The 17,802-nt window shown below is 36.6% G+C and overlaps 1 protein-coding gene across 7 annotated transcripts in view; it reads right to left on the bottom strand.

Annotated features, from left to right (window-relative positions):
• Nucleotides 1-5,162: 5,162 nt before the first annotated feature.
• The window catches only part of CCSER2 (coiled-coil serine rich protein 2), a 72,574-nt gene continuing 59,934 nt past the window's right edge, over nucleotides 5,163-17,802 (bottom strand). For 3 of the 7 annotated variants that reach the window (XM_049809652.1, XM_049809654.1, XM_049809653.1), the window contains exon 10: nucleotides 5,163-7,235. In XM_049809652.1, coding sequence (XP_049665609.1) covers nucleotides 6,414-7,235 — 822 coding nt within the window. In that variant the 3' untranslated portion in view covers nucleotides 5,163-6,413. Of the gene's footprint in view, nucleotides 7,236-11,070; nucleotides 11,111-15,761; nucleotides 15,847-17,802 lie in introns of all 7 variants that reach the window. The other 4 variants (XM_049809655.1, XM_049809656.1, XM_049809657.1 and 1 more) reach the window with 2 other exon arrangements.

Below are 17,802 nucleotides of genomic sequence, written 5' to 3'. Positions count from 1 at the left end.
GTATCAGATCTCTTCAGAATAAAATCTAAACAATTGTTTTGATTGGAGAGGTATTAAGTGAACCACATTGTGTCAGAATCTGAAGCTCCATTGAAATCTAAATGTTTTTCCCAAATTGCTGCATTTCTATGGAATTTTCTGGAAAAAAAAAAAAAAAAAAAAAAAGGTGAAGTAACTGTTGGACTGTCTCATCTCTACAACTGTTTTTAAATGCCTGACAGCTTGGGTTATTTCGGAGGCTTGCATTGTAATAGGCTTTAAAAGCCAACCTCTGTCATGAAATGCTTTCAACAACTGAAGTGATTTTCAGAGGCTGCGATGGAGGGAAGCATTTTAAACAGCTTTGAAATTTTCAGATTTTGCTCTGCTTTAGAATAACAAATACAAAATCATTCTCAAAAGAGAGTTCCTGGTCTGTTATGTAAGGCAATTACGTCTGCCTTTAGCTTCAAACTAAGAACTCCCACTATATTCAGTGAGGACTTCCAGCAAGCATGCAGAACTGCCTCATGTATTGGACGGGACTGGAGGACTCTTGCTGCATGTGGTTTCACAGAAAACACCTAGAACTCCTAACAGACACCCCCCCCGCTCTTACCTTTACAGATTGACTGATTAGCACTAAATACTTGAGTAACTCATTTTTAGAGCTGTGGCATTTATGTTCAGCATCCTCTGCTAAAAGCCAATTCTTATTTGAAATGGCAGCTAATATTCATAACCCAGGGAAAGCAGCAGCCACATAGATCTGGTTGATGTTACATTGGCTTCGCTATTAACTAGTCTTGTGGATCAGCTGCATTCAAAAGTGCTCATAGAAATAAACCGTTTCTGCACAAGGAGAGGTGCTGAGGATGTTGATTCTGGGTTGCAAAAGAGAGGAAATGTCAGAAATGTCTCAGCATCTAACACTTTCTCCTCACATGTAATATTCTGCCCAATGACAATAAAGCCAATCTGCTCTAGTTTTAGGGGACCACTGCTCTCAGTCCAGTCAGCAGAACATTGCTCATCACTGCCACAAGGCCTTTGCCTCTGGATGGAAGAGAGCAGGGAAGACAGGGAAGCTGCGAATTACAGCTTTTAGGAACGTTATTTACATCGCCATTGCATCAGCTGTTTAACATCTGATGATCACACCGATAGGATCGGACATCGCTGTAACACAGCCTGGTCCACCAAGTAACAAAGAGCACACACACTTATCCAGCAGAACTACAAGGCAGGAGGATCCACAATATGTAATACCTTTTTGGGCCTCAGTTGAGGAAGGTATCTAAAACGCGTCTGAACTCGGAAAGCCTCTGCAGCAGTTCCCCGCCCCCCCCCCAGCCCCCAAACCCATGAAAGTATTCAAAGATTATCTTGAAGCTCAAAATAAGATCTTAGGTTAAGGATTACAAGTGTCTGTCTGCAGCATTTTTTAAATGTTCTTACTTAAACTACAAGATTCTCCTTTTACCAATCCCCCAATTTTGATTGAAATTTCAACCTTGAACTACCATTTACTGAAACAGATGAAACTAGTGGAGCAGATTTCCTTTTCTCTCAAGAATAATAAACCACGGGGAGTATACTGGTATACAATTAGGAGCTTTTTATGAATGTTTACATGTATGCATACATTGTATTGATTTGGACTCCTGTGGGGAAATGACTTTCTCAAAGTATTCTCTTACGATAATAACTTTAACTAGTGATTACGTAAGAAAACCCTATGAAACGCTCTTCTCAACTGCACACTACAGGTGAAATAACATACCTTTAAAAACTAGCCACATCAGTCCTTGTTCATCCGGAAACAATACATTAAAATGTTTAGCTTTTCTATGATTTTTTTTTTTTCCTTTTCTTTTTCCTGTAATAAAAAAGTCTCATGGTATAAGCATAATCTCCCCCTCTCCCAAAATTTCCTGTATACAATCCTATAATTCTACACAGTCAATGACTTAAAAAACATACAAGTGAACAGTCAGGAGAAACAGACACTTATTAGAATTATGACTTTTATTTTTATTCACTAGAGCAACATTGAGGAAATAATTTTTACATACAGGTTTTTTTAATCAACTTTACAAGCAAATTCCAATATACAGTATTTACTCTGGCCTGGGTCAAAAAACAAAACCAACAAAGCAGATAGTAAGGGTACCTCTTGTTTTAGTTAGTATTGAATTTAAAATTTCACTGACACTGGAATTATATTGGTTTTATTGTGGTGCTTTTACAATTAAGTAGGCAGTGAGCAGCTTTACCACAACAGTGACTGAATTTCCTTGATAGCATAGTTGTAAGATGACTATACTGAGACCTACCACCAGGATCATGTATTAAATCCACTCTGCTCAGAAAAAGCCACTATAAAGAGATAAGGAATAGCTACAGAAGCCCAATTCAGGAATGGATTTCCATTTGTATGGCAAGAAAATGTCCATATTAAGAGGATTATGTACTGTGCAAAACCAGAAATACTTCCCCCCCAACATGCAACCTACCCAAGTATGACATTTTAGAATGTGCATATGGTTGTGACATGCAAACAAAGTAAACCACGCACATGGTATTCGGTTTTCTAGCATCGTTACAACAAATCAGCATTTAGATCAAGGATGAGATGAACTTTACTGACCTATGATGCAGTCTAGTTGGTGTGTCTAGTCTCACTGCTATGAGATGTAAAGTCGAGGAACCCACTCTTTTTGGAACTATATGAAAAATTCAGTGTGTTTCGGATTTTCAGGGCCTTTGTGATTATTTTGAGAAAGTCTCAGAGAAAATATTGCACTTCTTTCCTCAAACAAAAACATATGCTGGGAACATTATTCTTTAAGGGCTATGCTAGTCCTAGGGAAGATTTGCCATTGGCCTTGATGGGCAGTCGGAAGTGCTAGCTTAAGGGAGGGGGAAGGTAATCATCTGGCTGCATCATCAGTGTTAAAATTCCACAGTAAAATTAAGTCATTGCACAACAAAAACTCAGTACACTATATGAATATTTTTAAACATGCTAGAGTGCATATCAATTCTGTGAAAGTGATGTGAAGATACCTTGGAAACAGCAACACTAGCAGGGAAATTGGTTTCAAACAAAAGCCACACACAGCGGGAGGCATCTAGATTATTTTAGGCACAACTCCAAGCAATAAAGCTCATTTAAAGTGCAATTCTGTTTTTTCTTTTGTGTTTATTCACTTGTTAAAATGCGTAATTGCCTCTGTACACACATACTGAACAGTAGTTTAATACTTCTGTGAATATTGCACAAAAGAATGAGAAATCAAAAACAAAAAAATGGCAATAAACCAGTTTTAGAAACCTAAAAATACCCTGAGGGTATCACATCCTTTAATTTACGTATTTAGGATAATCTGCACCAGTACTGATGATACATCTGCACCTCCCATAAGGTAGATACATTACCTGAAAATACTTACTTAATCCCATTTGACAAGCTCTACACAGCGCCCTCTTATCTGTCTCCCCTCAACCCCCATCCTTCACTGAAGTGAAGCTTCAAACTTCACTACTTCTCTTCCAGTTGCCCATCTACTGACAGGCTTTGCTCATACTCTGGACTTACAATACATGCAACAGAGCCTTCCCTGGTAAAGTCTGAAGAGCCAAAATACGTAGTTGGCTTTAGAGGGATGCGAGGCTAGCAGCTGAATATAAATACAATTCAGGCTAGCATCTGTCTCATCCGTGATTAAATCCTGCTGTCTCCAGCCCAATGTCTCACTAATCTGTCAGAACAAAGTGGGGAAATGCTGTAACAAAGAATGCAATCTACTTATGCTCCTTTAACACAGAAAAAAACCCACAGAATAAATATATTTTTGTTCTTCTGGGGAAAAAATAAACTAAGAACTATCTTCTTTTTTATGAAAACCCTGATCATCTCTGCTTCATTCCTTAATTTTCAGTAAAGGTGCAGATATCTATCTATACTTTTAAATGTAAACATAAAAATTTTAACATGACTAAGTCAGGCTGGTGATACCTGCAGAGTATGAAGCAAAAGAACTCATGGTGAAATATCTCTGTCAATAACATTAAGTGAAAATCATCTTTTTACACAAAATCATATACAACTAAAAATAAAATCAGCTTCTCTTCAAGGAAAGTAAACTCAAAAAAACACCTTCCATAGAAATCTATATGGACCGGAAAATGAACCAGGAATCTGATCATTCCCTCAGCAGTTTTGAAACTCCTGAGAAACAGTTAGCTGCCAGGAGCTACTTTGGGGGAATATAAAAAGTCAGTTTTATTCTCTTATCAAAAGTAAATGCTCTACACTGAGGGCCATCTAATTCAATGCTTTTCAAGGAAAGAATTTTTCCTGGAGAATAATTGTTACAGCAATCTTGAATTGCAGTTATTTTGATCCTATATCAACTGTAACAATTAACGTTATCCTTGTTACTTCTTGCTTACATTGTCTTCGCCCCAGTTAACAGGAAGTCCTGCAGGTCTCTTATTTCAGATCTATATAAGCAGTTCTGAAATAGACCCCCCCTTACCTATGCCCCCCCCAACCCCCCCCCCCAAGCTTTTCATTTTTCTACTTCATTGTCAGTTAAAAGAATTTACAGTGCGACAAATCCAAAAACTTTCTTGGATGTTAATTATGTACTGAGAAATTCAGCTGAAATAATTATATTTTTTTCCTTCTCCCATCCAACTAAGGTATCCATCAGGATATCCCTAGTTAAAGGGCTTATGTTACAGAAGTTGATTACTGAACTTACTTATGAAGTATCTGTACCTATTAACTTTAATTCTCTCAAAGAAAATACAGTAGTATTGTCAATATCCTATAGCCAAAGGCTAGAACAAACTATTACTATGTTTCATTTTACTGGAATTATATGCTGTTCAGGAACAGATTTTGAGCAAAGTTATTGTAACAGCCTTTTGCTGCTGATTTTAAAACCAGATAAAGAACAGGAAAAAAAACCCAATCTGTAACATCCGAAAGACAGTGATGGGAAAGTAGGGAAGAATTGGAGATATGACATAACAGTAAGTTTTTGGAAAGCTTCACTGGATATGCATATATTTAACTCACAGCACGTGTCACAGTCCCATAGTTGCACTATTATGGGTATATATTTCAAGACCACTTTCAGAAAAAATACTTCTCCTAGAGAGCAGAAAAATGGTTTTTTTTTGCTTTATTTCCCCAAAAAGCTCCTTCCCAGTTATCATGCACTTCTGTAGAAATTACAAAAAGAAAAAAATTTACAAAAAAACCAAAACCAAAATACACATCTCTGAAAAACTCTTAAGAGTACCAGCTCTGGATTAGGACGTAATAGGATTGCTCAAAGCAAGTAGTGGGGTTAATTATATATTTTTTTTCTGTTTTTTAATAGTTGCTTTTGTTATACAAGTTTTATTCCGTAAAACAGTTTCAAATGCTTATATATATGGCAAAGTTTGTGCAAAATTTCAAGCCAGGTACTTCAGAGTCCTTCAATATTAAACATAAATCAATAAATACAAGTAGTACAATAAAAGTTTAAAAATATTAATTAAAATGCATGTTGTGCAACCTTGACATAGGTGTTATGGACCCCTTATTCCCAGAGGCTCCCTACTTACCAATTCGTAAGAGCCTATATTAGAAGGTTTTGCACAAGTATCCTTAGCACTGCATTTCAAGACTCTACCCGGTAATGTGTCTATTCAACACAATAAAAACATACCACAATCTTTTAACAAATGATGATGCTTAAGAGAGAAGATTCATTTCACCCTGTGAAATCTGCTTATTGTCTGTGAACTGTGAAAATGGGATAAAGAAGGAACAGAGCAACTTCAGATTACAGCAAAACAAAACAACACAACCCACCCAACCCATCAGATTAAATAACATTAAATATGTCAGTCTTGAGATAATGATAAATACAAGGATTTTTGCATAGGCCTCTGGAATACAGAGTCAGAATTATGGCCAATAAAACATCTGCTAGTAAGTCTAATTTTCCACCACTCTAACCTAACGAGTACTCAGAACCAAGAAGTTAAACCGAATAGTAATTTCATTGTCTAATAACTCAAATAAACAGAGGTAAGAAATGATTTCTGCAATCCTGAAATACCTAGTGCAGCATTCTGGTTTTCGTGGTCACCACAGACTTCAGTATTTGCTTAATTACCAAGATCACCAGACAATACAATCTTTAATACAGACCTACGATATCATAAAACACTCTTAAGAGAAGCTGCACAGCTCATAACATGAGCCTCAGAACATCACAGGATGGAGTATGCAAAGACTAAAGAAAGATGCTATTTTGATAATTCACTCAGGATTTGCAGGCTGTAGATAAAGCAGCCTCAAAGGCAGTCAAAACATAGGAAGTAGTTTAATGTATGGCATCATTCAATGAGATGTAGGTACGTTCTCAGTGTGTCTTTGGTTTAGGGAGGCGGGAATGCCGATTAGAGGGCATACTATCCCCAGAATGCAAACCGGTATTCTGTGTCTGCACATTTTCCTTTCTCTGTAATGGTGGCTTTGGGATGTTAGTCTTCAAACAGGTGTTTTGAGGCTCTGGAGATACTGGTGTGGGTTTTTGACTGCTCACTTGCTTATATTTAGCAAAGGACATAGTTGGTGGACGAAGTTTAGACACTTTCTGACTCTGTTTACCCTTTAGGTTATCCTGACCAGATGTTGGCTGTAGCCGAGTCGAACTACTTAATGGTAGAAGCTCACGTTCCTTGGAAGCAGCGGAATGATTTGCAGATCGTGCGAGAACGGCCATTGTAGGAGGCACTAAAGCATTTGGGGGCTTTGCGATTCTTAAAGTCTTTGGCCGAGAAGCCTGATTTGTGAATGAAGGTTGACCTTTCACAGCTAATTCAGTCTGCACCCCCCTAGCATCAGCTCGTGTAGAGGTCTGAAAACAGGAACGAGATGGTAACGTACCTTCTTTATTAATAGCCACCTCTCCAGGGTCTTCAGTATTTTGATTTTTCAAATTTTCTAAATATGATGCATTCTCATCTTTTATGTTTAACTGTATGCTCATTAAAGAGTTTACATCATTCAGGCTATTTCTGAGAGACACATCTGCAGCATTTTGATTCTGATGATTGCTATTTTCATGCAGACCATGTTTAGGATATTCACTGTGGGCCTCGATATGTGGCATTTTTATTAGTTTTCCCTGGGCGAGGTCTGTGGAACTGGGAAGGCTGCTGGAAGGCTGTAGTACTTGAGGCTGTTAAAGAGAAAATAATACAATAATATATTAAGCAAAGAAAGCACCAAATAACACTCTGAATCCAACGTGCGCTGACTGGATGCTTGATAAGGGCTGTATATCTGGGTTTTTTAAAAATCAAAACTTTGACTTCAGCAAAACAGAATGGTTCATGGGACACGTAACTTAAGTGGAAAAAATTATACCAGCACTGAAATACATAACAACACAGAGACAAAAAAGAAACCCATTAGCTTAAAAAAAGAATCATGAAAAAGGCATGGTTGATGGTTTCACCTAAATCTGCAGGACAGCGTAAGAATTGCACACAAGTACTGATCAACTCTGAAGTGCTGAATAAACAAATGCAACGGCTGTCAGACCGTATCCATCTTTTAATTTCTATTCACTGCACTCTCAAGTTAGCTATCCCAACCTTTTATCAATGTTCCATACTGTACAGGCAGGAAAGGAGTTTAATGGACCACATGAATTTACAGTGCATTTTCCTTGCCTTACAGAGGTCAGAAAATCTGATACAGGTATGTTGTAATTAGGCTACTGATTAGTCTTAGGTAACTGTTTTTCTTGAATGGATTCCAAATGGGCTGATAAAGAAACCATCTTCCTACAAAGCAGTACAACAGAGTACATGTGAAGCTAGAGATCGTATACTACTACACTGATAACCAAGGGACAAAGATAACTTAATGAAGATTTTACATTTTATCAGAAGATACAATCTAATCACACATGTATCAGACAAGAGAATTGCCAGTACCTCTTCTGGGTCATTTTTATTTTCTCTTTGCTCTTCCCTGTAAAAAGACTTTAATGTGTGCGCTAGCTTCACAAACACATCCTAGACCTGCAACTTGTATACAGATCTTGGAAGATTTATTAAAAATTCTGTAATTGATGGCAAAACCCAAAACAGTTTAAAAACTTAAACTATAGGTTTAGCAAGTTTCAGGTTTGGACAATTTTCTCATTTTCTTTGTGAAGGAACAGAACTGAACTACCGCAAGCTAGTCTTATCCCCTAAACTACTTGAGTTCTTACCAATTGACAGATTACATGTACATAGTAAACAGGTTTTTATTTGGTTACAAGTGAAATACAGTCAGTAAAAAAGAAGCAATATTTGTCTTTAAGAGATTTGACTAAAAATGTCACTTCAGTCACTCTCTTGAATTATTCATAACTTTTGAATGAAGTTTATTTGTCTGGTCTTTTTAGCTCCTCTCAGAATCAGCAGGAAGAACGTAATAATAGCTGTGCATGCCAAAGTCCTGTTACATTTCTGGGACGATAGCATGTCTCGGGATTCCTTAAGCTTTTCATCTTTTCCCTGGCAGGATTACAACTGAAAACTGAAGCCTCAAAATTCCTCATCAAGAAAAAAAATTTAAAAGTAATGAGAGAAATATCAAGGTTTCTCAATCTAATTTTGATTTCCTAGCAGTTTTTCCGTTTAGAATATACTGGTTCTACCTGTAAGCAAAGGCAACATCTAAGCTGGACCAGTGACATCAGCAAGTGATATACAGGTAAGTGCAAATATGTTGAGCAGTCTAAACACAATTGTTTTGGAAAGAGAGAGGAAAAGGGGGGGGGAAGAAAAAAAAAAAAGCATTCAAAACAGTGTCAAATGAGTATCAAAACATTATTCCTTACGTGACCAAAACTAGCTTAACTTTGTGAATCCTTCTTAACCAAGCAATCCTACAGGAAGGAAGTACTAAACACAATTAATACTTCAATATATTAAGAGAGTTACAGATTAAAAAAAAAGAAGAATCCTCCAGATATTTGTCATTTTTTCAGTGTTTATGTAATGGGTTACAGAAGTCATTATCCTTCCAGCTTACAGACAGATGTTACCCAAAATGATTTACTGGTGTGCAACCTCACCTGCAAAAATAAAACTGCTAAAAATGAGTGCAGAAACCAAAGCAATATATACTTGATTCCCATAAAAATACTTCGACAAATAATTCCAATTTTCTAATCCTACTTGAATTAAAAAAATCAGTACATTTATAGCAAACAGTATTGTGTCAGATTCTAATATGTAAAAATAATTGTCACAAAAGTTTTTTCCCCTCACCTAGAACGGGTTTCTAAATGCCAGTCTTCAAAAACACAGATAAATACTGAATCTAAGCATTACAAATCCTATCCTTATATCAAGTAATCCTAGTTATACTAATCAGCAAAATGAAAAATTTGTAAGTTACAGAAGAAACTAAATTTGTAGGGAAAGTTGAGTTAAACACAAAAATATCTGAAATACAGCAAAGCAGCACGCTTTTAATAATGCTATTTTGAGTTCTTTTGACAAAAACTAGGTAATATTTGAGCTTTTCCATTTGGGCAATTTTGCATTTTTATATATAAAAATAGCCAAATACACATTTTCCTCATTATCCTTCATAACCGAAAAAGGTCTAAGCAGCTTAATATGCAGAAAGTTAGCAATTCAAAGGTAGAAAACAGCTACGTGCTCAGAATTATGAGGACGCTAAAGCTCTGGTACCACCTTTGCGAAGTTGTTTTAAATACTGTACTGTTTTCTAATTTTGTATTTCTACTTAGTCAAAGTCTGTCCAATTATCATGATTACAGTTTTTAATCTCTTCAAGTTGCTACATGTATTAACATTCAAGATGACACAGAAAGAAAAACACCACTTCCAAATTATGCAAGTAACAGTTGACAAGGTATTTAACGCTGAAAACTGCATTATCTTCTTCCACAGCTCACATCTTTGCCTTATGCACAAGTTTTCGTTTTAATAGGGAAGTCTTAATAAATGATGGACATGTTATTAGTCAAAAAAACCCAAACAACCCCAGCCAGCAGAAGGACTAGTACTTGGTGAATTCCATCACAAGAAGGAGGGGGAATAGAAAGATAAAGCAGCATTCCACCTTCTAGGCCTAGTATTTTATTTCATGGAAGTCTTAAAAAAAAAAAGAAAAAGTTTGTCATCTGCATTGCTTTGAGTGCACTTTTGATATTTCAGGGTGGGACAGACCATGACTTGGTGCAGACTGTCATGCTAACCAGACTTCTGTATTTGTCTCATAAGGAAAATATACAGGTGGACAAAGACCTGCATTCCTTTGGGATGCTCTTAAAACGTGAAGTTGGACTCTAAAACATTTTGAGTACAGTGTAACTGAATTAGTTCTCCCCAAATTGAAAGCACATTAGACAAAACGCTTTGTGCATATGCTCCCTTTTGCACAACAAAGCAACAGACTTTTCTGTACTAGAAAGAGCTTCAAAGACTTGCGTGTATTGATGCACCAATCAAAATTACTAAATTACAGTCCCTACCACATTAGCTTAAGAGATTTTCCTCTTATTTCTCTCAAGTAAATCTAGCTGTTACCTCATCCAGAGAAAAATGACAACATATCCACAAAGAGGATTACACAGTTATTGAACCACTGAGATTGTACTAGCTTTATGTTGGAAAATTGAGACAAGTATGTTATACAGATAAAGAAGTTAAATCAATGCGGTCATGACAGTGACATTCATTGCAATATCACTATTTTAAAATTCCCTTCAGTTTTGCTTTGGTTATTCTGTATCTCTAACCTCAGTCCCCATCTTGATACCCTAATACCTCTCTAGAATGAAATAAAGGCATTTTCTCCCTGCAGTATTTTGAGGAACAAGGGAAGTGAAGCAATGAGAAATCCGAAAACCGCATGCACATCTCCGATAGACATGCATCATGCATAGGGAAAAAAAACAACCAACCAAAACAAAAAAAACCCAACACAACAGTGAAAATGCGTGAGGAGGAGATGGGAAGAAATCTGAAGTTGTACTGTACCACGCTTTATCACAGAAGTAATGGACTAACTTCTCAACTCCTTGCCAATGGCATAATGGGAAAGCAGAGACAAGAAAAAGACAAGGACAATGATGTCAGAGGACCAAGACAAAACAATGAGCAATTGCCATGACAGAACTGCAACTTTTCACCATTTAAATTGCAATTACCATGTCCTCTACTAGTTTTTAATTCACCTTCCAGAAACAAAGGTAGTAATAGTGTTTAAGTAATGCAGTACAAATAATATTTACCGCAAGACCTGCACAGAATACCTTTGTTCTTGCAATTTCAAGTCTTGTAACACAGTTAATCTCTTACACTTCAAATACTGTTTAGAGCTGTAACTACAATTTGCATGTATGATTACAACTGAGTACATAAAAAATACTTTCATTCATGCACATACATGTTAGATATCTAACAATGAACAACATCATAGGATACACTGCATTACATATTTTGTTCATGTTGTCCATACTGTTTAATAACCCATCTTCCTAGCAGCTCGTTCACGAGCTTGAAGAGAGTCCAAACTACCATGGTTTCTTTTTGGAGGTGGGGGCAAGGGGGAAGGGACATAAAAACTGCTACATAAGTTTTTCATTTTCTGATCCCTTCTGACATCCCTTACGTCACTGCCTTGGCACAGGATAAGCTGTCATTTCACAGGTCTTCATTTGAAGACACAGCCTTATTGAAAGGCTACACTGGAAAGCTCTCTCTACCTCTGGAAAACATCAAGATTTCACACCTTAAATCTGTAGCATTTGCCAATACCTTCATTTTGGATTTTTTTTCTTCTCCCTTTTAGCTAGCTATATTATACCCATATTTCAACAATGTAAAATAGGATTCCACAGTATGGAGTATGACTTCCAGTAATGATACTAAACAACCCCCCCCCTTTTTTTTTTTTAAACCACCATTCATTACCACATGAGGGTAGTAAAATAATCGGTAATATGGCATAGCATTAGGTTTTTTTCTGCGTAGTCTGTATAGAAACCCCAACTTAAAGAAAAACACTGTCTTTCTCAAAGAAAAGTTACTGAAAGTAATATATAACTACATCAAAGCAGGCATTTAATTCATAAATACCAATACATGTGCAACAAACAGACAAATATGACCAGATGTAAAATTAAGTTTTGTTTGCAAATATATACTTAGTTAGGTACAAGAGACATTTCTCTTGTAGTCCAATCTGCACCTACCCAACTTGGGAGAAGTTTTTCTTAAAAGACTTTCTTAATATAGCTGAACACTCATTTCTCACAGCAAAAATAATTACATATAAAGGACAGTAATGTGATGATTCCAGGACATTTTTAATAATTTGTCACTCTCTTAACATGAGTCACAGAACTTCCAAGATAATTTCGAAAGCAACTTTGTGCTGCTAACACCAACACTTTGTACTCCCTACAAAGAACGTGAATCAGTCAATAAAGGTTTGGAAACATTTCATAGTCTTAAGCAACACACCTTTGTTTAAAAAAAACAAACAAACATACAAAAAACCAAAACCAAAAACCATGAAAAAGCAACACCTGGACCTGATTTATAGTCAATGTGCATACAGCAGCTTTCTTGCTAGTGATAAAAAGCTATGTGTCACCTGCAAGAATTGCTTACATTATCTTTATTTGTAATGCTTACATACAAAACATCTAAATAATTTTTTCACGAAGTGCGCAGTAAGCAGAGATGTGAACAACTGCAATGCTTGAGTAACAAAACAGTTTTCATCAGCGTTTCTGTGTGGAGAAGCACTTGGGGCTAGGGGCCTAGAGAAAGTGGTATAATATTCTTGTATTAAAACAAGAGTTCATAATTGGTTCATTGACAATGTGTATCCTAAATGCTGTGTTTCTAGAGCTGCCTTATTAAAGCTCCAGAATACAAATGCAAAAGTTTTAAACTGTATTGAAGGAAGTTTGCTGTGTCATCAAATTACATCCTATAACCAAGAGAAAAAATAAAGGACCATTACGTAAGAGTTGAGTTTAAGTCACATATAGGAATTATAGGAATAAAACCCATGTAATTTTGTTCATAAAATGACAAAGATCAATTTACTATTATGAAAGTGTTTATGAAATACAAAAAGCTGAATTGCTTCCAAGGCTGTTGAAACAACATGAAGTTAATAAATGTGAAAGTATTAAAAATCAATTCTCTTTAAAAGCGCAAAACATACATCCAATTCTAAAGTGTGTTAACAAACTGCAGTGATATGGTAAGTTCATAGGGCAAGTTAAGCAGTAGGTATGCTAACATTGTTAACGGGTGCTAACAGAGAAGAACTGGAAGCATATGATATAGTATTGTAGTATTACGTAGCAGGGATATATTACCTGTCCTGTACAGCAGCAGTAACATTATTCAGTATATAAACAACTAAATATGAACAGTTTACAGATTTATACCACAGTGCTTGTATGTGATCTATGTATCCATCAGCTATCAACAACATAGTTAAGAAACTTGCGGTATTCACAAGCGCAGATGATATTTTAGGTTCAGGATCCAGAAGTTACAGAAGAAATGCTTGAATTCCAAGATCTCCAGACAGAAAACACAGCCAAACAGAAATCGAGACTACTTCGTGTTCCCATCACCTTCTCTGTATTATTTCAAAAGAACACTTAACATTGACTTCAAGGCTGTTTTCCTATTCTTGATGGTGATATCCAGCTCACCACTTCCCTCAAAACCCCACATTTGGCATTCTGTACTAGCTCAAAAACCAGCAGACCAAAAACCACTGGACCAAGGGAAGAGGTAATGTGGGGAAAGAAGGATGCTAGTGATAATTCCAGTAATTTTTTACTTTATCGGACTCTTCACACAGCAATGAATCATTGATTTTTCAAGAGTGTCAGTAAAAATGTCCAAGAAACCTCCTAATTTATACTGTATTTTTATTCTCACTATTTATCTTTTGAGCAAACTTAAGACTTAAAGAAAAAGGCGAGGAACACCATGTTATAGTAAACACTTATTTTACTAAGCAATAGGTTAATTATAGTTCAGGTTCATTAGCCAAAGGCCAGTTTTCATCTACTTTATTTCCTTTACTAGTAATTCATAGAATCTAATGTACAAGATGTATACTAAAAAAAAATAATCCAGCCTGCTTTAGTAATGAAAGTTTACTACAGAATCCCTGAATAAGAAGTCCCTGCCATTACTGGAGGAATGAGGTGAGGGCTCAGAGAACTAGTAAGTGATTAGCAAAGTTGTCGTCTTCAGTTAAGCACTCAATGTGAATGATGCGACAGCAGAGGCACACACCTGGCAGCTCAGACACCATTCTCCCATTCGGAGTCTCCAATCAGTAAGCCCCAAAACTGTGATATTTATATGCTCCTCAGGTGTAAAACTGATCTTTTTAAACTGAGACTCTCTCCTGACAGGACAGCAAAATAGCCAGGAACAGAAGACATGATGATCTGCTTTAGGGCTTCTACACACACACACACACACACGCGCGCGCGCACACATGCACACGCACACAGTCCCACATCAAACACAACAGGAAAATGAAGCACATCCCTCCATTGCACAGAGAAAAAAAGCCTATGAAACAGGCTGTGCATTCCTGATGAGTTTTTAAGATGAACATTGTCACAGAAATGTCAAGAGAGTATTTGAAACACAAAATACTTTACAAGATTTTTTTTTTTCTTGTAATTGAAATAAGTTAGGATTACTGCAATCTGAAATATATATAAACTTAGTTTTCCAGGTGCAGCTTACTCTTCAGATCTCCACTGGCCTTGGAAATCTTTCTTTGTTTCCATTATTCTACTTTTTCCTGTATTTCTTGTCCAAATACACTCTTGGGCTCTGCTAGGCAGTGAAACACACTGTAATTCTCAAATTACAGTACATTTTAAAAATATAACTTTAGCTTTATGAACTAGTTATATTTCTTTGAACAGTTATCTGTTTATAATGCAATACCAAAGCACAAAATAAGACTTACCATTTCTCTATGTCTACGTAAGCATACAGTTTTAAAATCAGCAACTGTCTTTTGTTTTGCAGATCCAAGCCAAGATAACAAATGCATCTAATATCAGCCCACATTGTAGCTCGCACATAAGGAATGTTAATAAATCATGCAAGTTTTGCAACAGCCACTTCAATGTATTAGAAGCCTTTTTACAACAAATACTTGGGGGGGGCAGAATAAAATTAAGTTTCAGGGAAGCCATTCTGAAAAGTTAAGAAAACTTCTCATAAGAGGCAATCAAAATGACACTTTCTCACCAATATTATGTACATCCACAATGTATTTATGTAAATACATCCACATTTGTAGACGTGCAGACTTAGGAGCAAACAGAACACATACACAAACAGGATGGTATATTACAGCCATGAAAAAGGAAAGGGAAAATGCAGCAAGCAAGATTTATGTTAAGACAAGACTGGAAACAAGGGCCTACTCAGGTTTGCCTGAAGAACTGCTGAATTAAATCAGCGTTTAATAACTGTTATAAAGCTGTAAGTTGTAGCTTATACACTGGCTGAAGGAAGCATTTTGGTTAGCCACAGACTATTGTGTATGCCTGTAAATCTGCCTGAGAAAGGAGGATACTACGAGATGAACAGTGCGTGCAAAGGGGAAGCTTCTACTGGAACACGGTGAGGGAGATGAGTGAGAGGTACAGACTCACTCTGTCTGCGGTGCGGTGGAACACTCCGAGGGATGCCCTGGAATGAGCCCTGCCAGGGAGAGAAGGAGGGAGCAGAATACCCACCCTGTGCAGAAAGAGAGAGGGGGAGAAGTATAATAAAAAAAGAGAACAGGGAAAAACAAGACACCAAAAAGCCACACCATTCTTTTTCCCCCAGAAAGGTATCATTATATTTTCCAGTTGTTCTACTTTGTAAAAGCAAACGCTACATGCTACTAAAAAGCCCAGAGGAAAAACCACATTATGATTCCCTAAACCAGTCAGAAATCTTACAAAATACCTCCACTTTTATTCAATATGTATGCACACATTTCTTTTACAGACATTTTTAAGGGAAAAGTATAGGAGCTGAGCTTTTCACATTAAAAATACATGCTAAAAATTGTATTTTTACAGCTTTCAAAAGTGTTTTAAAAATGCCTCACCAAGCAGTAAGTTGCTTAATACTAATCTACTAAAAAAACAGTCAGCTTTAGTTTACGACAAAAATTTCTAATGCATAGAAACAGATTTTCTAGCAAATCCTGGTGCTTTAGAGTCCACTTCACTCATATTTTTATAGTATTATTGAATGTGAAAGAGGAAAGGTGACATATAACTGTTTTCCTTGCACTTTGCTCTTGGAGCTTGAGTCTTCCATTACAGGTTCGGAGAACTGTGCACGTCAATGCCATGCAGGGTTTGCCTGTCAGATGTTTCAGGTCACCACAAGAGACACATTGTGGTTGCTGCATTCTCAAAGCAAGAAAAAGTAATTTTATGCAGTCTATCATTTTCTCCATACCCTTACCTTTAGTAGAAACCTATCCAAACTGAATCTGCCTTCTTAAATCTCATGAACTTGATTTCCTATTTCAGCAAGGCAGGTCTGAGTCTTTACAACCCCTTCACCATTTAGCAGCTGAAAACTTCTGCTTGTATGAGTTCTGGAATATTGGTGCTAATGATCGTGACTGCCGTTGCCTCCTGGCTACCAGTAACCAGCAGATATCAACAGCAATCAGTTGTAGCTACTCTCTCAGACAGCTGGCATAAGATATCTGAACAAACTCCTGTATCAAAGAAAACTGGAATACAGTTTGCCCTCCTCTCTAGTTTCTCTGCTGGCACATCTGCTGCAAATCATACTGCCTAGGGCTGGACAAAAAATAGAGAAGTATTTTATTTCCATGCTCCTTTTAAAAGAACGTTAAGCATCACATTATTTCTATAACAAAATATTCTGCTTTTATTTATCCTAGCAGAATTTTAGACACTTCCCTGACCTTCCAGTTACCCTGATCTAGTTAGCTTTTACCCACCACTATGCCAAGTTCCAGTACTCCTAAAATTTAACTTAATAACACATGCATTTAATCTAGTCTTAGAATTTGCTAGCCAGAACACCTTTAAACTAGAACAGGAAGTAAAGAAAAAAATCTGACAAACTTCTTTATTCTTCTTCAGAAGCTGAGATAAAACAGTTACTGGAGCAAAATCCAAGGAAAAAATGAAACAAATTCTTTCATCTGATTATCTCTAGATGGATTGATTACCTAACAGGTTCTTACAGTCCTCCATCAGTAGCCATTAATGTCAACACAATTTGTAGACTGCTACATGAAACAACAACAGTACTTGCTTTAGTCAAGCAATATGACAAAATAATTTAATATGTTGCATCAGCTGAGTAGGTATTAAACACAGAAATATTCCTGGGAGCAAGATTAATCAATCAGTGATGGATGAGACATTAACAAAAGCTTTGGATTTTCACAGCACTTTACAGAAGAGCACTTCATTTTTCAAGCTTGTTCACATTTCATCCTAAACTGTGTAAAGATGGTGCAACAACAACAAATTCATTCCATTCTCTAAACGTAACTGAATCTTCAGATAGTAGAAAGCACAGTATCATCAAGCATAGGTCTCATCTTGTAGAGACTCGAGTTGGCAATGGGCTTTTTCCAGACTTTGACATTTTTAACACATTAAATTAAGAAGGGAGGTAAAAATTTTATATCCTGTCCCATCCTCTCTC

This window comes from Accipiter gentilis, chromosome 9 (assembly GCF_929443795.1).
Source record: "Accipiter gentilis chromosome 9, bAccGen1.1, whole genome shotgun sequence".
NCBI lineage: Eukaryota > Metazoa > Chordata > Aves > Accipitriformes > Accipitridae > Astur > Astur gentilis.
Note: the sequence above shows the minus strand (reverse complement) of the source record. Positions and strands in the feature narration are given on the sequence as shown.